We start from the raw sequence: 20,836 nt of genomic DNA on the forward strand, positions 1-20,836 counted from the left end.
ATACATATTTCTTTTTAGATAAATTGAAAATAAAGACAATTAAAATGTAAAATGAAATACAGTTATGTCAAACATGATAACATTAGTATGCTAACATGCTTACACTGACGATGCTAACATATTGGTGTTAAGCAGATATAATATTTACCATGTTGACCTTAACACTTGCAAATCACCACTAAACCCAAAGTACAAGCTACAGCTAAGACTGATGGGAATGGTACTAGTTTTGCTGGTATTTGGCTATTAACTGAAATATTTGACAAAATTTTGACATGATGATGGTGTTACATGAAAAGTCACATAAATATCTGTACTACGTTTCATGGCAACTCATCCAGTAATTGTTGAGACATTTTACTCCGAACCACAAATGTCAACTGGCCTTAGCATAAAAGAAAATTGTGATGAATCCTCTGGGGACCATGAATGTCTGTATAGAATTTGTGACAATCCATCTGATAGCTGTCAAGATTTGTCAGTCAGAGACAAAGTAGTAGACCGATTGATCGAGATTGTCACACTGCAGCTAAAGATAAATCTACAATTAAACTTGAGAAACATGTGGTTTGGTAGTCAACATGTTACTAAAAAAAGGAGGGGACAGAACTGAATGAAAGGCGTTCATCACCGAGATTAATTTTTAAAATAAGCCTCTCCATCAGCTATGATAGACCACATGGGTTCAGTGGAATTATCCCAGATTGAACAACATCTCACCACAAGCATTCCTCCTCAGACAGACTTGTACCCCAAACACATACCGTACCTTCCTTGAGGCTGAGGAATGAGGGCCAGCTCACACACTTCCCATGCTCCCCCGCACTGTCAACTTCCTGTTTGTTTATAAAGCTTCATGTTTCAATGCTCCCACAGTACGATTGCCTCCTACTCCTTATATATGCATTCCTATCTGTGGCTTCATTGCTTTTAAGAGACCTGGAAAGGAACGCCAAGGATGCGCTGAACTGCTGAGTTATAAAATGCAAACATGCCGCTGGAGGTTATTGTTTATTGTTTAGTTTCTCAAAACAGCTTTTCTCTCAGAGTCCACGGTGTCAGCATCAGTGAGCCCAGCAGTGACTCAGTGGACATTCAGAGCCTGAGAAAACAGAGAGGGTAAATTCCTCTCAGTATCCTGAACTCAGGACTGATACGGAGACCTGTGGGGAATTCTCCTCGTATGATTCAACTGTGTGACTCACAGACAGCTCAGCACTTAGATTTCTCCTTATCTGTTACATCACTGATCACTGGGCTTTACCTTATATGTGCAGAATTGGCACAGAGAGTTATTGTTGTTGAGCAGGTAAACAAATCTCTTTGTTTAGCGAGATCATTTACTCAAGTTTAAGCAATGTACAATGCGAAAAGATGCTGAAATTGTTACCACGTACTAATGCCAGCCATTTTATATGTGACCAAATAACTGCCTTTTTTTGTGTCTTTATTGGGGGCATTCTTGTGATAAAAATTGGGGCAGCAGGGCAGGTTGTTCATTAATCACCAGGTTTGTGTTTCGATTACCAACTTCTTTTGTCCACATGTAGAAGTGCCTCTGACCTCCACTATGGCCAAGTGAGAACTCTGTATTACATCTCTGCCACCACAATATTTGAGTGTGTATGTGCACAATTTGGTATAAAAGCAATACAACATTTTCCAACTTATCCTCACACCTGAATGACTGAATAGGTCGATTGCCAGTGACTCCCAAAACGAAAACTATCACCTTTCCCAAATCAACATGACCATTGCAGCGTATTAGCGACAGGCGTACCAGACCTTTGTCTTAAAAGTACTATACTCATGTAATTAAGGTACATATGTACGTAACTTAACTATGTTAGTAAGTTAAAATAACTCACAGTTGACTGTCCACCACAACCTCCTCCCTGTGTGGACTTGGTTGCTCTTTATACTACTTCATCTGACTTACTCCTTTGCTGCTGTAATAATTACTACAGCCACTAGAGGTTGCCATCTAACAGTAAACATAAATATGAGTTGCAATAAGCTACTTTCATAGTTGACCTATGGTTGTTTTTTCTAAATAGGATAGGCTGCATTTTTCATAGACCAAGTACTATTTCTCATTATGACGTCTATTATGTTGCAGAGATATCTGCTGAGGTTAGCATGCTAGCCAGCTAAATCCAATCCAAATCTCCTGTGCTAGCGCTGTTAACACAAACACTCCTCTGGTGCAGCAATGGTAAGCAGTAGTTAGCTGTCACTCTCGTGATGCTATGCTGGATATTTTTTTTTGAGTATGACTTCAACTGCTGGCCTATTCTTACATATTGCACCTTTAATTTTAAGCCGTGTAAATTTGTGAAATGCCCCTTTAACATCAGCTGCTCCATATGAACTGTATTTCTAGGTGGTGGTGGGGGGATATGTGGAGATGAAGAGGGGAGCCGAATGCACCTGCTTCCACCAGAAACAACAAAAAGGGCTAATATCGGGGGTGGTAGAGCAGAGTGGATGCTTCAATCTAATTACAGACTCTGTGGAGATGACCTCATTGAGGTGACGCCCGACCCCAGGGTGAGGGTTTTCCTGTGTCTCCCATGATGTGAGGGGCAGGCCTCTCCAATTACTGTAGGCAGGTCTGCTCTGTACCTTTATGTGCTAATTAAATGGCTGACGATGGTATTTTGCAAGTCAAATAAAGAGATTTTAAACCCAGATGTAATGACGTAAGTGCAACCTGATCTCATCTGAGTGTCTGTGACTGCAGTAATGGGAGTAAAGCAGTCTCTCTGGTGTTTGTATTAGTCTGTCACTTCCTTTAGATTTCCACTCTTGTTTCTCGGTAAGTGGTGTTGTCCTCAGTGCATTAGTCACTGGTTTTCTCTGCGGCTTGAACATCAGTTTCTCTCAAACTCAGGGGCTTCAAAGATGGCACACTGACAAGCCATCCTCAGGCACTATTGCTTGTAACTAAATTACAAGCCCATGTATGTCGTTCCTCCTCTCATTCCCAAGACAATTAACTGCGTCTGACAGTGGGCTAATGAGGCACAGAGCCAGACCTTTTTTTCTATCTGCTGTTGAGATCAGTTGCCATTAGCAATTGTGAGCACCCCCGTTTCAATCTTCTTAAAATGGAGATTGATGAATAAAGTGGCAGCGCAGGAAACAAGATTACTGTACAGACAGTCATTACTGCTGAGACTGGAAAAAAGAGTAAAAGCATCCTGAAAAGTGTGTGTACATAACCATGTGAACACAATGACAGGCCAGCAGGCATATGCAGGCGTTATTAGCCCGAATTACCAGGATTAACTGCTTTGTGTTTACATGACAGACAGAGATAAACTGTTGTTCCCATTACGCACTACAGCATGAGCCACTTCACTCCCACTTAAGAGCTTTCTGCAACCATAATGATGTGCAGGCCGGCAGCAAATGAGTTCTGGAAACAACTTAGATTTTTTTTTTTTTGAGTGTGTCAACATACTTGGAGGCTTTTTTTCCTTTTTTTTTCACTGGAAAAATGCAATTAAACAGACACAAAACAGACTTTCATGACTACTTCAGTGAAGAGTGAAAATATTAGCTTGTAATCGGTCCAGACTTTGAGATACCAACGCTTATCTGAAACATTTGTTGTACTTCGGGATCTGATGAATTCTGAGCATTTGGAGGTAAATTGAACATTTTATTTTATTAAAAATAAAGGTTTATCGTTATATAATGATTCGAATTTGGTAGGCCCATTATTTGATTTGTCTTCCTTTAAAGACTATGAAATTGTCTCACCTTAGACAGGACCATAAACTGACTGGTTCTCATCAAGGTATTGAAGCGCCATCTAGTGCTCCATTTAAGGACGTGACGTTATCACACCCATTCAATTGTTATTAGAAGAATAACTGCAAATGTATGTATTATTACCATACCAGCATTGCCTCGCCACAAAATGATGTGTCAGTCACAGAATCCTGACATTTAAAGTCCACATTTATCTGAAAAAGAGTCACAAACCTTTGATTAAATATTTGAGTTTTGTGACCAAAGGTTTATTTTTAACCATCATTCAAACAACATGAAAAGACAACGGCCTCAAAGCTGAGTCCTGCAGCTACAATAAAGCAAACCATTCCTGAACTGGCTGCTTTGTTATCTTGCCATGCCAAACACAATGGGAATTGTTCTCAACCTATATAATGCATAGGATGACAGCATGTTGTGACAGCATTTTATCATATGGCGACTCTCTTTTGTCTCAGCCAAAACAGTTATATACTTTTATTCTATCTTTATCATCTGCAGAAATGTGCTGGTACTTATATGTTGAGATATTTTAGATTTGTTTTATGTTTTCTAATAAAGATGAACAGTTAAGGCCACACAGTGGCATCTGGTGGTTAAACTATAAACACATTTTCCAAGTTTTAGTCTCATTTCATTAGCCTACTTCGAAGTGGACTCCAGCAAAATATTTATTTTTAAATCAATTCTCTTAATAATTTTATAACTGCTCACATTTACCAAAGGACTGGATTTTCAATGAAAAGTATTGTCTTCAATAGAGTCGACCAAACAGTGGTTCTCAACCTTTTTCTCTAATGAGCCTCCACAAACCAGTAAGATCAACTAAAGCTGGCTATCCCTTCATTGACACCACATGTCATGTCTAAATGTGTTCATCTGAATTAATTTTAAACTGTAATTTTTTTAATACGGTTTAGGCAAAATTTTGTTCAGTTTGGACATTTATCCACTACTCTAAGCTAACTATTTAACCTGTTTATGCTTTACTCAAATCAAACTATTTTAACCATTTGTCAGTAATTTTTAGCTGTCTATTTCAGGCATTTATCTATTACTTTAAGGTATTTCAATAATTTATTCACTACTTTAGCTTTTTCACCAGCCTGTTTTTTGTTGTTGTTGTTGTTGTTGTTGTTGTTGTGCCATTTAATGCTGGTCAACACTTTTAGCTAACTAGTCCATCTGCTTTTTTGCCATTAAGGCTAACTCTGGTCTATACTTTTAGCTAACAATTACAACTCATCACATCAATCTAACAATTTTATTGATAACTTTTAGCTTTCTATTTCAAGCATTTATCCATAACTTAAGCTTTTTCACCATTTAGCCTGATAATTTTAGTTTACTAGCCTATTCCAACTGCTTTTTTTTGTTGCCATTTAACGGTAGTCTACACTTTAAGCTAACTATTCCAACTGCTTTTCTGCCATTTAGGCTAACGCTAGTCTAAACTTTTAGCTAAGTATTTAATCTTATCTATTTAAATAAATCTATTTTAACCATTTACCAATAACTTGAAGCCACTTAAGATTAGCCTAATTTCAGCCTTTTTTAATGATGAATTTGTTACTTTAGCTTTTTCACCATTTAGACGAATACTTGTGGGAGGAAGCTGGAGTACCTGGAGAAAACCCATGCAGGTACGGAGGGAACATGCAAACTCCACACAGAAAGGCCCAGGTCCTTCTTGCTGTGGGGCAACAGCGCTAACCAACTTCAACCATATTTTAGCTATTAATTTACCCAGTTGAGTATTGCTATTAAAAGTTAAATAAATGATTAAGATGCACTAAATAGATAACTAGCTAACGTTAGCATTATTCTTGACTTTTAACTAACTTTTTTTTGTGTGTTACAGCTGACTCAGGAAGTCGAAATCGACACAAAATTTAACTGAGCTTCTCTTTAAAATAACTCTTGACAACTGCAGACGTACTCCCTGGGGCACAAGTACCCCTGGTTGTGAATCACTGCAGTAAGAGGGGGCATGCAGCCATACCTGCAATCCGACGGAGTTTAGGACCCTGCTGCCGCCCGACGAGTCACATGACGTGCTATAGAAGCGGACAGGACGCTGAGAACAACGTTCCTTCATCAGTCAACAACAGACATGCCGAGCTGAAGGCGACGCAACAACAGACGTGAACTCATATCATTACAATACACATGAGTTATGATCTAGTTTTGGGTCCAGTCCTCGCAGGAAGGCAGCCGACATGGCTGCTGCTGTTCTTCTCTTCGCTGCAGTGAACTTTGCCTGTTTGACTGGAAACTTGGTAAGAAAGATTCAAAAGTTGACTTTACTTTAATTATAGAAAAAGTCACCTGATCCAGCACAAGTTTGTACTTCCTGGAAAGTTTTTTACAACACTTCTTATATGATCTTGGTTTTATGAATGGGAACTTCTCTTTGAATCAACAGATGTACAGTCTACAGTGTAATGCTCAAAGATTTCCCCTTGCAGACAGATGATGAATATCATACTGTATGTAATAGAAAGTCACATATGAATGATTAAATGCAAATTTCTCCTGCAGGTGTCTGGAGGCAGATCCTTCTCTATAGACTACAAAAACAACTGTTTCCTCAAAGATGACAAGCCTTTTCAGTACATCTCAGGCAGTATTCACTACTCCAGAATCCCACGGTACTACTGGAAGGACCGGCTTGTAAAGATGTACATGACTGGACTCAATGCCATCCAAGTGTAAGTCCAACACATCACATCCTTTCATATGTATTTACAGTCGTTCAACATGTCCTGGTTTGGTTGATCACATCACAGATACGTTCCCTGGAACTTCCATGAAGCAGTACAGGGGGTCTACAACTTCACAGGGGACCGAGATCTGGAGCATTTTTTGGACCTGGCCAATCAAACAGGTCTCCTGGTCATCCTGCGTCCGGGACCGTACATCTGTGCAGAATGGGAAATGGTGAGAAAGTCTAATTAGAAGTAGGCTCGTTGTTGTAACAATATGAGCTCACACAGCATCACAGCTTAAAAGAGAAGTCGAGAGGGAACTGATAAACACAGTAAGGTAACTGAACATTATCAAGAAAGAATACACGATCTTACAGGTGCACTATGTAGTTTTGGAGAAGAAATTTTCATTGACTTATTTTTTTTATGCCTAAACAAACTAAATAAACAAACTCTCTTTGTTTTCATGACTGAATAAACATACTACTACAAAACAAAACAAAATACTTTGTATATATTTGGTGGACCCTGCCACCTTTCGAGCTTCAAACAGTGGACCTTATTTTCCTCTGAGAACAGCTTGTTTATTCACTTATGGAAAATGGAAATGTTAGTCACATTAATATTGTAAATATTTTAGTTTGAATTTCTTCTCCAAAATACGCAGTACCCCTTTAAACAGAAAACTACAATGTGGCACTATAGTAAAATTAAGAAAAGGAACAAACATGGGATATTAAAAATGGATTAAAACAATAAGTACAGATCATCCAGAATGAATGTCACAGGGTGCATAAATCCTTGAAGAATGCTTGAATTTTCATGTGGTGTTTTCAAGGTTTAAAAAGTGCTTGGATTTTGGAAGAGTCCTTGAAACTGCTTGAAATTGTAACTGCATTACTTTGTTTCTATATTGGCTCAGCCAGGTTATATATGCCAGGGTCAAAAAGTCTGAGACCACTAGTCAAAATACTTCTATTTTGCATTTTTTTTTCTTCATTACAGATATTAATATAAGCTTAACAATTTGAGTAAAAAGTTGCATCTTTGAAAAACGTACATGAATTTCAAAATATCTTTGTACTTGGTATGTCTCCCTTGTGCAGTGTGCACTCGAGCTTGCATGGACTCCACAAGTTTGTGTAAAACCTGATGACTCATGTTGTCCCGGCATGATTTGAGTGTTAACCAAAGCTTCTTGTGATGTCAGAGTGCTTGGCTTTCTCAGTCTTCAAATCGCCCCATATTGCCTCCCAATAAAGGTTCAGGTCAGGTGACTATACAGGAAAGTCTGTGACAGTCGGGACTCCTCTGTCTTCTTTGGTCTTCAAGTAGTTCTTACAAAGCAAAATAAAAGTATTTTAACTTGTCTCAGACTTTGTGACCCTCCTGTAGATGCCAAGTGGAACAGATTTTATGATATATAATTTTTGTTAATCACAATCACAATTACATCTGATTTAATGTGATGAAGTATACACAGTGAGTGTAATTTACAGCAGAATTAAGGCAAGTTTGTTGCTATCGTGTGTTCCAGTTTCCCATTTTGAGAGAAGAAGAGTGAAACTGATGATAAGATAACCTGTACTGGCTATTAGTCATCTTACTGAGAAATTGGAGACATGATCTCCCACTGCTTCCTGACCACATCATGTTGGTGACATTGTACGTTTGATAAAAAGATTATTTCTTGTTCGTACTTTCTCAAAAACATGATGTGTTCTTCCTTCCCAGGGTGGATTGCCAGCCTGGTTACTTCAGAAACCGAACATCATACTTCGTTCAGCTGACGCAGGTATAAAGTCCAGCTACTGTACATGTCTTTGTCTTGTTTTTAAAAATAATTATATTTCTTTGATTTATGTTCTTCTGATCCAGATTATGTCCAGGCAGTCAGCAACTGGTTCGCTGTTCTTCTCCCCAAAATAAGGCCGTGGCTGTATGTCAACGGGGGCAACATCATTACTGTCCAGGTAGAGCATTAAATTAATCACGTTTTTTTTTATTTGCTAATGTTTTAATGTTGGTTTTAATTAATTAGCTTCTTCTACAGGTGGAGAATGAATATGGAAGTTACTTTGCTTGTGACTACAACTACATGCGTCACCTGCGGACTCTGTTGCGCTTCTTCCTGGGTGAAGACGCAGTCCTGTTCACCACGGATGGAAACACAGACAGGGAGATGACCTGCGGGAGTCTAGAGGGATTATATGCCACAGTAGACTTTGGAACAAGTCAGTGCTATATGAAAATGATTAACAGGAGGGCATCATCTACTTTCTGAAGTTAAAGGAAAGTTCTTTTTTTTTTTTTTGTCTGTTTATTCTCTGATACAGGCAACAATGTAACTGAAGCCTTCAAGCGGCAAAGACGGTTTGAACCCAGAGGGCCCCTGGTTGGTTCCAAGTTAATTCATTAATGTTAACACGCTGTAATTACTGACTCGTCAAACCAAGCGTATGATGCATTTGAATGATGTTACAGGTGAACTCAGAGTTCTACACTGGCTGGTTGGACCACTGGGGGGATCAGCATGCTGTGGTTGATGCTCAGAAGGTCAGCAGAGTGCTAGCAGAAATGCTAACCATGGGGGCCAACGTCAACATGTATGTCTCCCCAAACATCCTCATCACATCATCACACATTTTTCTATATTTTTTCTTACTGTCAACAAATGCCATGACTAGACTAAATCAAGGATGTGTTATAACTAAGGATGTGCACAATGGATCCAATGCATATTGGATTTTTGCAGATACTCGATAGGCCAAACTCATATCAATATATGCACATATTTTTCCACCTAATATGAGAGAACTTCGCGTCTCTCTTGTAGAATAAACATATTATTATGCTTAATTTTATTGTGATGGCCCATTGCCATCATTTGAAAGCAGATACAGATATTAGCGTGTTTAACTCGCTAGTACTTTTTTTCTAACCTCCCTAGCCTGACTGTGGCTCTTTCTGTGACATTTATTCCTTCAGACGAAGTAAATCTTTAAAAATGGGTAAAAAATATTTCTTGTTTAATTTTTGAAAATACGTAAGCAATTCTCTAAAACAGATGGGCACTGTAGTTTTTAGCAAACTTAACTCAAACTGAAGCATAAAGTGCATTTGTTGGGGACTATTTTCATGAGCAGATTAATACACATTTGGTGGTTGAGTGAGTATTTACAGCTGCAAAATCTCATAACCCATCGGTTAGCGTCTAATGTCGATTTAACTTCTGAGGGCAAAGGCTAATGTGTCAGGCTTCCAGTGTAGCCAGAGAATATCCACATAATTGATAACAGATATGTGGGTCAAGACGTCCTCTTCCATAGGCTGTTCACTGCTTACCGTCTGATTAGCAAACCTGATTAAAGTCGAGACAACATTTTGACTAATCTCTATAAATATTTATCTGCATATGATTGGAGATAAATTTAATAAAAGCCAACAAAAAGCTTAATCATTGTCAGAGAATCGCCGATGGGTTCTGAAATTGCATTCTCGCCAACATATTCCGCCTCTCCAACATGATACAAATGGAAATATGCAGATGTGTGTTTATAGAGATTAATGTCAGAATAACAGCGTACCCGGAATTGACAGTGTTCATTGTAATGAAGATTCAAGATTAAAGATTCAATCCTTTATTGCCATATCATCATAAAACTGAATGGGGTTTGTCTCATTGAGCTCACGCAAACACAGATAAGAGAACCACTCACTCACAGAAATACAGAAAATCCATAAAACCTATTAAAAGAGTATGAACAGATGAGTAAGATAAAGTCAGATGAGTCAAATGACTACATACATAAAATAAAGACATAAACGTAGGACCATCCAGTGTGGCTTATTGATTTGTTTTGAGTTGATGTGATAACAGTGAACAGCTATGGCTCAGAGGAATATGATATGTCAGACATTATTGTATGAGAAATATTGCCAGTCTTTTCTTTGGGTTGCATCGATCACTAGTTTGAGATAAACCTGCTGTTAAGGGTTAAAAAGTACAGAGTCTATGTACTGAACACAAGTAATACAGTCTGCTCCTCGCTCTGCTCTCAGGTACATGTTTGAAGGAGGCACTAACTTTGGCTACTGGAACGGTAAAGTCATTTGTTATTTATTATCAGTACCATTTTGAATAATCTCAGATGTGATGTAGTTTTGAGATAAAAGCTCCGCTTGTGGTGCGATTCGTCTCTTTGCAGGTGCCGATCATGACACCAGGTTCCGCTCAGTGGTGACTAGCTATGATTACGATGCCCCGCTGTCTGAGGCAGGAGACCCCACAGAGAAGCTGTTGGCCATCAGAGATGTGATTAAGCAGGTACCATTGATTGAGCTGCCACCCACTGAGGCTGATGTCCTGATTACCCCCACATGCACATATGTGGAAGATATGACTAATGATTCACAGTTTCTCCACAGTTTAGAGATATTCCCACTGGACCCATGCCACCACCAACCCCTAAGTTTGCTTATGGCTTTGTGAACCTGAAGAAGGTATTATAATGAGAGTGGCTGATGATGAGCCAGAGTGGTTGCTGTGATTGATCCTAATGATGGACACTTTTTCAGGTTGGTACCATCAGCAGCTTGTTGAACACGCTCTCCCCCCTCGGGCCGGTGGAATCCCAGTATCCTCTGACGTTTGAAGAGATGAAACAGGTACGGTGTCTGTTGGGGACTGGTGTTGTAGTGACCGTAAAACTCTTGAAACGTGGAGAACTTCTAGACTTTTGTGTCTGCAACCTGTCATGTCTATTGTTGTGCAGTACTATGGATACATGCTGTATCGGACCACGCTGCCCAGGGACCTCTCACAGCCCACGCCACTTATCTCTCCACTGAATGGGGTTCATGACCGTGCATATGTGTCCGTCAATGGGGTAAGGCTTTACAATGAACTTTTGTTGTCTGCTAGCCAATCAGTTTTTAGGTCGGGTGGAGATCAAGCATGCTTTTTTGTAATAAATCAGGTTGTGGAAATTCAGATTCTTGCTTTTTTTAATGTTCAGAAACATAATTAAGAGTGTGGCTCTGTGTGAACAGGTTTTTCAGGGCCTGCTGGAGAGAGACACTGCGCTTGTGACGAACATCAGCGGACAGCAGGGGGACACTGTGGACGTCCTCGTAGAGAACATGGGCAGGGTGAACTTTGGCAGCAAGATCAATGACTACAAGGCAAGAGAACAAAAGTCCAATCCCACAGAGAGTGAATTACATTTTCTCTGCACCCACAATCATTTCTTGAACACTAGACACTGTCTTCCCTTCCCCATTGTTTGGGGATCTACAGACCTCAGTACTATATGTGTGAAACTAATAGCTACTAGATCACCCCTTTTCTTTGGTTTGACCTTATTATAACCAAGTAAACAGAAAGGTATGGATGTTATACTCCTCTCCGTTGCCTTAAACTAGGCTCACACATTTAAGAAAAGTTACAATACATAAATGACCATAAAGTACTATTTAAGTTTTACACCAGTTTATGTTGCCACAAAATATTGATATTAAAAAGTAATCAAAACTGTTAAAACAAAGGAGCTGAGTTAAATGAAGGATGAAAATCTCACCTATCTTTGTCAGTTACCAATCGATATGTGTGCATGCCAAATCCTGTAGTTGGCATTGCAGGAGGATTATTTGACGGGGAAACAGCCTCTTACATCGTGTATATTACAGGATCAGAGTTGTAATTAAAAGTTCGAGTGGGGCTCAGAAGATTTTCCAATTTCAAAATGGGCCATGTCACTTTATAAGTTTGGGAATGGTTGTTTTACACAATATACAAAAACACTACCTACAAAAATTACTCATAAAAACAAAATGTTTTCTATGTACCCTACAGTATTTATACAGTAGGAGTGATGTAACAGTTAGACCCTAGAGCGCTCTACCTGTTAGAAGAACTGCAATGACAGAAATTCACTATTTCACTTCACTATTTACATATTTGAAATCATTTTTTAAAGCTACTACAAGGAACTTTCTCTTTTTGTCGATTCTGGCGGCCTCTTTGGACAAAAAATGATGATTGTTTTAGTTCGACATCGTACCGCCAGACCACAGAGCAGCTTCCTTCCTCAGGCTGTGAGACTCTTCACACTTTTAATTTAATGACTGGCTCGGAGAAGTCGTAATCCGACCTGGTGACGGGCATGAAGTATAATAATTAAACAAACTGATGGTCTCATTTTCTTATGTAGGTCATATAGAGGCATCAGTATTAAATTGACAATATTATATAACTGCTTAAGTGTTCCCTCAGGTGCGTTTAAGGGGGCTTTGGGTTCTCAGGACACCAAACAGAATGTAAAGATTGATAAAGCCATGGTACCAGCAACAGTCTCTTAGAGGTGGTAACAAACCACAAACCCTAAAACTTTAAAACGAGTATGAAAAATTAAAACTTATTGGATAACTACTGTGAGTTAAACCCATGTACAAACCAGCACCAGTATTAGCCGGTAAACAGTATGTGTGCTGCAGGGCCTCTTGAGTCACCTGATCCTGGGTAAAGACGTCCTGACTGACTGGAAGATCTACCCTTTGGACATCGATGGAGCCATTGCTGGTGGTTGGCCTCATTCGGACAGTCAGAAGTACTTCCCTGCCCCTAAGAAAGAACCTTCACTTGGGCCAATCTTCTACATGGGGACCTTACAGCCCAACGGCCTGGCTTGGGACACCTTTCTCAGGCTCAATGAATGGACAAAGGTAATTTGATTGATTTACGGGGCACATTTTAGCACCGATACACTTACTTCCTGTGTACAGTAGGTTTTCCTCATGATTCCAGAGATACAGTAACTGCATCCCTGTAAATACCACCACTGTAAATAATATAAAATATATATATACTTAAATATATATTTATAATAGACCGGACCTCTGAACACTTTTTAACTTACTGTTCTTTGTTGTTCTTGTTCCTTCTAGTTGAATGTTTGTTATGTTATGTTCATGTTCATGTTTACGTCTATGTACATCGTGTGTGAAGAAAAAAACAAAGTCAAATTCCTTGTATGTGTTTCACATACTTGGCCAATAAAGCTGATTCTGATTCAGATCCTTTCTCATGTTTTTACATCAGGGCCAGGTTTGGATTAATGGTGTCAATCTGGGACGATACTGGCCAGCCAGAGGCCCTCAACAGACTCTTTATGTCCCTGGACCCCTGCTCAGCACCGTCCTTCCCAACTACATCACAGTACTGGAGCTGGAGGGGGCACCAGCACACCAACGGGTTCTCTTCATGGACCGGCCTCAGCTCAGTGCCACTGCTGGAAAGTCATGACAGAGTTTTGTAGCACAAAATGTCTGACATTCTGAATACTACATCCCGGTACCTGTTTAAAGCACTGTACAAGAAATCATTAGAGTGATGTGGTCCTCTGAACAATTCAAATGCTGTTCTGCATCATATCTGTGACATCTTTCAGTGTTTGATTTCTTCATCAATCAAATGTCACCTGCTTCAACCTTTGACTCCAACTTCAGTCAATTAGTGAGCCAATCATGTTAAAGGCTGAACCTTCACTGTGGAAATAATGACAACGGTATGCAAACAGTATTACAGTGTTTTATTGCATTTGCTTTGTTATCCGTTTGCATAATTGCAGATTTTATGAATAAATTATACATTTATTACATTGTTTTAATATACTGTATGCATCCAGTTCATCATCAGTCATCTGCCATGATTCAATAATATTTGAAATGTATGTGTAGACTTGAAAATAAGATAATGTCTGATTGTTCCACCAGAGGGGGAACAATCAAACACGTTGGCAAGACACAGCCATATTCGACTCCTAACTGGCTGCACAAACTCACACTATTAGTTTTAATGAGGTAGTTTCCTTCCACCTAAAATGTTCTTTAGGTCTTGCCTGGATGAGTGTTGGCTTTACGATGTGCTTGAACGCATTTAGGGCTGCAGAACGAAAACTCCAGATACTGAAATGGGATCTTTCCAAGCAGAGACTCTCCACACAACCAGCATCTCCTAGTGAGACAAAAAGTACACTGAATTATTTTTGAGTAGATATTTACAGCATGTCTTCACCCCAAAAATAAAAAAAACTGAGTCATTTTCCACTCACCCTCATGACGATGGAAAGTTTCATAGCATGAATGGAGCTATTTTATGTCTTTTTTAGTTGTTTACTGTTTTGTGGACTACCAAACTTCACCTGACTTTTAATAGGAAGCTCAAGTTCACACTACAGTCGGGTTACTTACTTGACATTCGAGATGCTGGCTCCTGACGCAGCCACTTGCTCCGCTAACCTCCTCTCTGCTGCCAGAGCTCTCTTATCAAATAAAAACAAGAAGCAGTTAACATCTTCAAGATGTTTCAAGAACTTGAATGTCAACGATTAAATTACACCTTAGCTCACCTTTTCCCGATCTGTCAGAGATGCAAACCTCTTCTTTTCCTCAACCTCCAGCTCCTGTTTCCTCTTTTCCTCCTTCTGCTCTTTTTCTCGCTGTTTTTTCAACGCCTTCTGAGCCTTTTTCTTCTCCGACTGTTTGGATTCAATCTCTGCCGTTAGCGGCCCTGGGACCTTGAGTTACGCAAGTGTGAAAAAAGAAAGACAAATATAAATGTTCTGCTTGTGTTTAATGGGATACATATGAAAGGTAAGACTGTACACTCTTACCTGCGCCTTTATGTAGTCATATTTGTCAGGATTCTCACCCATATATTTACGAAAGACATTTCTCGTGTCTTTGTCCGGGGCGACGATATATGGGGTCTTCCCTTTATTATCTCTGGAATGGAATATTGCAGAAATAATGCTTAAGTCTTGGCAAAGGTTACAGCGTTCATTCAAGTTTTATTTTTACTACACTTGACTGCAGTATTTTCCATACCTGCAGGCTGGGTCTCCTCCTGCGTCCAGGAGCAGCTGGACCACTGCTTTTTGTGCAGCTGCTGATGCCACATGCAGCAGAGTGAACCCTGACGAGTCAATGGGCTTATTAAGGAGAGTTCGAGGACTTGGGGCATCAGAAGGGTTGTTCTCCAACCGCTCTGGACTCTGTGCTGTTTCTCCAGGTAGCTGGAGGAGTGTGCATAAAGCATCCACATCCCCAACCTTACAGGCTGTAAACAGGGCATCCCTCAGGCCATACTCCCATGACTCATCAACATCTTCTAAAAAGAGACACAGGAAGCTCAAGAATTAGTATCTTGGTGACGAGTTTCTAGATGTACAATGTAATGAACAAGAGACAGAAGCATTTACTCACCTTCCAGTTGTTTCTTACTCGGTACTTTCCTTTTCTTCTTCTTTGATTGTGTCTCTTGAGGGCCGTCTCCTGCTGCTGCAGCCTCTGGCACCTCCTCTTCCTGATTATCTGCTTCTGTGTTACTCAATTCTGTCACACATGGATATGACATTGCAGAAAACTTGCAGAACTTAAGGGGGATAAATGTGCATTTCTTGGGTTTCTATAATGTAGCTGCAGCCAGCTGTGTGATGATAAACTGGACCTGGACCTACCTTCATTTTGCATTTTGGCCTCCTCCTTCTTTTTCCTCCTCCTCCTCCTCCTGTGCCGGGAGGGACATATTTCAGACTCCCTGAGGTCCAGAGTTCGTATTGTCAGCTCCACCATCTCCAGCTGGATCTCTACATCTTCTTCGTTATCTGAGCTGTCATGGTTTTCTTCTGCACATGCCAAAAAAATAAATAAAAGGAAGTGTACTATAATACCATTTTCACAGCAAATCAAACAGCAATAAGTCCCACAGGGTAGATGATAACTTGGTGAGCTCACCTTTCTCCTGATCTGTATTTATTTGTACTGTGGGGGGTTTGACAGCTTTCTTCCAGGCCTTCTTAGATGGACTGAAGACAGCAGACACGTCTGCGTCTTTCCCTAAATCAAGATATTTTGCACACAGTATTGATTATACCCTGGCCAGACGACAACGAGCAGATAACATGTCATTACTCCAAGGATATAATTCAGCCTACCATAAATATGGACGGTGGAAAGCACCTCATGTACCCGCCGTGTCTCTCGAAAGGTCGCCCTGCGTGTGGGAAAGGGGAGTGTGCGGACCCTGGGGTCTTTTTTGTCGAGCGGAGCTGCACGACCGCCAAAAAAGATGGTTTTGTTGTAGCTGGGAGCTCGTACAAATATGGCAGAAGCCTCCTGCAAGTGTTCGGCCCAGCTTACTAGGAGATCCTGAATGTCCTGCAAAAGGATATGCAAGTGTTTAAGTGTGCACATGAAAAACTTGCGACCTCACCTTAATATTGTAACAGTGGAAATATATAGAATAGATACAAAGAATAGACTTTAATGATTGACTTCAAACATTTTACATAACTTACTTTTGCATCATTTTGGAACATTATTATTATCATATGTGCGTAAAAAAAAAGTTGAAAAAGCTAGAGCAGATAATACCAAACATCATCCAAAAAACATATAGACAAGACTTCCTACAGAAATCCACTGGAGACCAGCTACAACCATTAGATCTGGAAAAAGTCACTGAGTTAGTTTTGATACCTTCTATCTGAAACTGATTTTACACCCATTTCGTCTAAGTGGTGCCCAAAACAGCCTGGGTGCTGCTCATACACTTTTTTAATCTTAGGGAAAAGATTGGAATTATATTAATTCATTAAACGCAGTTTAATTAAAGCTTTTGATGATAGTATGTCTTTAGCTAGAAAATGGTTGCAGTCCATTTTTAGGAGTTGTCTTCTGACAATATGCAAAAGCACCCTCATATTTACCTTTGGGATTAAGCAGCCCCTTGACTCTATAGATGCATAGGCACTCCCACTATAGTAAAGTAATTAGCCACTCTTAAAGGAGGATTAATACCCTTGCATTAACGTTATAATAATAATAATAATATTAATAAACTTAATTTATGAGGCACTTTTCAAATCTGAGTACAAAGTACAGAGAGAAATTAATAAAATAACAAATACCAAAAGAATGATAAAAAAAAAACCTGAAGGACAACATTAAAAATTCAAACAAGAAATAAGAAATTAAAAACCAATAAAATAAGTAGGAAGCTCAAATAAAATCAGGGTATGCTCGCTAAGAAAATTACATTTTGAGACGAGAGTTGAAAGAAGACACTGACTCAGATGGCCTTATTATCTTGGGCACGTCATTCAAAAGCCTCGGAGCCTGATAGCAAAGACTCTGTCCACTGCCTGAGGATTTTAAACCACGTAAAGGATTCAAACATTTTAAAATATAATATAAAAACTCTTCAGAGTAGTCAATAAGATATTCGAAGCAATTCTAAGGAGTTCTGAAGAGTCTGTAGTTGCTTAAAAGTTAATTGGTTAAGACAGAAGAAAAGGCTAAGTTAAGCTGCGTTTCTAAAATATATGAAAAGATTTGACTTTTGCACCTTAAATTGTACAAGAAAATCTGAATGCAATTCAGCAGAAAACATGGTTGGGGTTAGCTCGATTATTTTGTCCTCTGTGAATAAAACAGAAAACCTCATGGCTGTCACTGTAAAAGAAAAAATACAGACAGTGCTGTTAAATGAAACATTATCTTACCTTTACTAGTGCCGCCTCATTGTGTCGCCTCAGGGCAGCTCCTGCAGATTTGGGTGCGTGACTTCGGTTCTGTGAATCTTTCAGTCCTTGAGCGGTGCCTCGCTTCGCCCGCACTGTGTACCGGTGGAATGTCTTGTGCTGAAGGACTTCTTTTCTGTAAAAAAAAAAATATATATATTATGTGTTGGGCTGGCTGAGCTTTTACACTTACAATTACAGCCATAAGGTGTAATCTGAGGGGCTGTCTACGTACCCTTGGAAAACAGCACCAGCAAAGTGGCCTCCACCTGTCATGAGAACGACCCACACGGTCTTCTTACTTATGGCCTTCAGGGAGGATCCTACATCCTGCTCCTCGTCTGACTGAAGCTTTAAAAGGGAACAGAACATGAAATTAGAATAAACAAATATACGGATCACACACTGTACTGTATTGTACCTGCTGCTGAGCCTCACCTTGCCCTGCAGCATGCAGCGGTAGACTGATAGATACTGTCCTGCTGAGTTCTGGAAAATGATCCTGCTCAAGGGCCGGCTGGTGATTAAACTGCTTTCAACTGAACTTTCATTATCTGTGCCGTTGACGTTGCTGCTTCCTCCTCCACTGTCACTATCCAAGTCTTCTTCCTCCGAATCGGACTCCGAGCCTGAGATACTCGACATGTCTCCTGTAGATCAGTAACTGAGAATCAATCAACTGTTCAGCCTGTTAAAGTCCCTGACAGATGTGTACAGGACTCTGGTGGTTTCCTCACCAGCTCCAGTCTTCCTCTCAAACTCCTCAGCTGTCACTGGCGGCATCCCCGACATCTTTAGTCTCAAGTTGAAGCGGTGCCAGTCGAGCTTGTAGTGCTCCATCTGGAATCGAAAGACAAAACGTGCTTTACTCAAATGACGACCCATGCTGATGTACAATACATCCACAGATCTGTGTTTACCTGCTCCTCACGATTATTAAAGGGGCATCTGCAGGCTGAGCACACCATCTTATCTGACACCTCTCTAACCAGGCTGGACTCCCTCTGCCTGTCATCTTCTGGGGATTTATCCTCCAACTCTATGTGGAAGGAAATACGAGGACAGGTTTCAAACAGACAGAAATTTAAAGGGTACCGTCTTCACTACAGGAACTACAGCTTCATACATACCTTCCGAGGCTGGGTCGGTGTTAGCAGCCTGCCTCAGGACGGGGTTCACCTCCCTCAGCCCAGTGAGAGCTTCGTCATCTGGGCACAAGTCGAAGATGGAGCGGTACTCGGCACAAGCTGTCATTGTTGGTGTTTTTTTTCCTCTTCACCTCATGATCTGCTTAGACATCAGAAAAACAGAGAAACCATCTCCTAGTTTTGCAAAATGATACGTTTCGTTCGGACATAACAAATATTAACTACACTAGTCTGTTGTTAACCTCTTACTCACTCTTCTCTCTGGCAACATTACTGCCACGAGCTGTCTACTGCGTACCAACTACTTTTTCTATTTTTAAAAGCTAGCCTTACCTTAGCTGATGTAACCATATGTTAACCTGCGGTACTATCTGCTCTTTGAACGACACGTGTAGCTAACAGTAACAGCAGCTATCATCTTCAATAAAAGGCTATGCTGACCGGTCTTTCTATTATGCAATTAAGAGTATTATAACAAATAAGTTACAATTACTCAATTTGAAAATAGCGGACAACTCACCTGAAGGGGCTGTCTCTGAAGGCTAACGTTATGTTCATGTGTGCTTCTTCCGGGAGCTACCTACGGAAGCCCGAAAGCGACAATATAGCTTGACGAGGAGGCGTTCACGGACCGACAGCTGAATGTACATGAAGCATGCGTTAAACAAGTTTCACTGCCTCAAGGAAGACTGTACATAAAGAAAAGTGCTGCCTGTTTCACCAGAAACATGACGGATTGACTGTGTAGTATGAAGTCCCTACGTTTGCATTTATTTTACATCATTTGCACTATTCTTTTTAAAACTGTAATCACTTGAGGAAAGTATATACTGAATTTTTAATGAGCAATAGCTATTAAAATAGTTTCCAAATGTTTTTCTTTAACTTGAACATTCATTACCATAAATTCAACATGATTTATTTTAATCTCCTCAACATTCCCATCTAAATATATACCTAGTTTATTCCTATTTCCAATTTTACATTTGCTTGCATATGTTTCTACATGTTTCCTTTATATTTATACTGTATATTGGCTTATGTACATGTGTATATTTATACATGGATTCTTTCCATTCCCCTTGGGGCATCAATAAAGGATTGCCTTACACACACTTACAAATAATTTCCCTCAAAAATTGACTTTATGTATTTTAATCACACATTAAATTTCCATCCAATTCTTTTACATAAGCTTTACATAAAATATATCATTATACTTAATTTCAAGTATTGCTATCATGTGGAGTCGATATGAATAAATTAAACAACTAAGTATTAACTTTAAACTATTATAGGCCACATAAAAGTAATGCATTACATTTGGATTACTTTTATGTATAGTACTTGAAAAGATGGAAATGTTACGTGTGATTGAAATACATGAAGTCAGTGTTTTAGGGATATTACTATTTGAGTGTTATGTACACGTCTGTATGGTGGTTTTATTTAAAAACCATAATAAAAAAAATCTATTGTGTTTATTTGGTGTATCTGAAATAAAAGGGAGAGTTTCTGATATATCACTGTGAAACAACCACTCAACTAATTTAAAAACAAAGCATAAAATAATTATAACATGGAAAATATTGTTATTTTATTATTGTACTAGTTCAGA

General features: G+C 39.5%; 2 protein-coding genes across 3 annotated transcripts; one reads left to right on the plus strand and one right to left on the minus strand.

The window, feature by feature from the left end:
- Positions 1–5,827: 5,827 nt before the first annotated feature.
- On the plus strand, positions 5,828–14,144 carry glb1l (galactosidase, beta 1-like). Its single transcript, XM_073473470.1, has 16 exons — positions 5,828–6,059; positions 6,322–6,491; positions 6,570–6,720; positions 8,223–8,283; positions 8,367–8,461; positions 8,542–8,722; positions 8,825–8,883; positions 8,973–9,094; positions 10,551–10,591; positions 10,697–10,815; positions 10,917–10,991; positions 11,067–11,156; positions 11,264–11,377; positions 11,541–11,672; positions 12,984–13,211; positions 13,588–14,144. Exons 1-16 carry the CDS (start codon positions 6,000–6,002, stop codon positions 13,789–13,791), a joined length of 1,902 nt encoding a protein of 633 aa, XP_073329571.1. The 5' UTR covers positions 5,828–5,999; the 3' UTR covers positions 13,792–14,144.
- On the minus strand, positions 14,061–19,819 carry ankzf1 (ankyrin repeat and zinc finger peptidyl tRNA hydrolase 1). Of its 2 annotated transcripts, none has more exons than XM_073473468.1 (16): positions 19,739–19,819; positions 19,201–19,357; positions 18,991–19,109; positions 18,808–18,910; positions 18,509–18,720; positions 18,306–18,421; positions 18,053–18,206; positions 16,484–16,706; positions 16,284–16,385; positions 16,007–16,174; positions 15,753–15,881; positions 15,375–15,657; positions 15,161–15,272; positions 14,897–15,064; positions 14,739–14,809; positions 14,061–14,502 (listed from the first exon to the last, which is right to left on the minus strand). In XM_073473468.1, the coding sequence occupies exons 2-16, from the start codon at positions 19,322–19,324 to the stop codon at positions 14,376–14,378; spliced, it is 2,211 nt and encodes a 736-aa protein (XP_073329569.1). In that variant the 5' UTR covers positions 19,325–19,357; positions 19,739–19,819; the 3' UTR covers positions 14,061–14,375. The 2 variants fall into 2 exon arrangements, with proteins under 2 accessions (XP_073329569.1, XP_073329570.1); XM_073473469.1 differs by having other exon boundaries at positions 14,164–14,502; positions 15,375–15,654.
- Positions 19,820–20,836: the final 1,017 nt, after the last annotated feature.

Source organism: Pagrus major, chromosome 9, assembly GCF_040436345.1.
Source record: "Pagrus major chromosome 9, Pma_NU_1.0".
NCBI lineage: Eukaryota > Metazoa > Chordata > Actinopteri > Spariformes > Sparidae > Pagrus > Pagrus major.

Bases quoted from the DNA above. Each gene is read 5' to 3' on its own strand.
- glb1l (XM_073473470.1), top strand. From the start codon at position 6,000: ATGGCTGCTGCTGTTCTTCTCTTCGCTGCAGTGAACTTTGCCTGTTTG. The intron at 8,462-8,541 runs GTAGAGCATTAA...CTTCTTCTACAG, and splicing joins GCAACATCATTACTGTCCAG to GTGGAGAATGAATATGGAAG. The intron at 8,884-8,972 runs GTTGGTTCCAAG...ATGATGTTACAG, and splicing joins TTGAACCCAGAGGGCCCCTG to GTGAACTCAGAGTTCTACAC.
- ankzf1 (XM_073473468.1), bottom strand. From the start codon at position 19,324: ATGACAGCTTGTGCCGAGTACCGCTCCATCTTCGACTTGTGCCCAGAT. The intron at 19,110-19,200 runs GTATGTATGAAG...CCTTCCACATAG, and splicing joins CACCGACCCAGCCTCGGAAG to AGTTGGAGGATAAATCCCCA. The intron at 15,882-16,006 runs GTAGGTCCAGGT...CATGTGTGACAG, and splicing joins GGCCAAAATGCAAAATGAAG to AATTGAGTAACACAGAAGCA.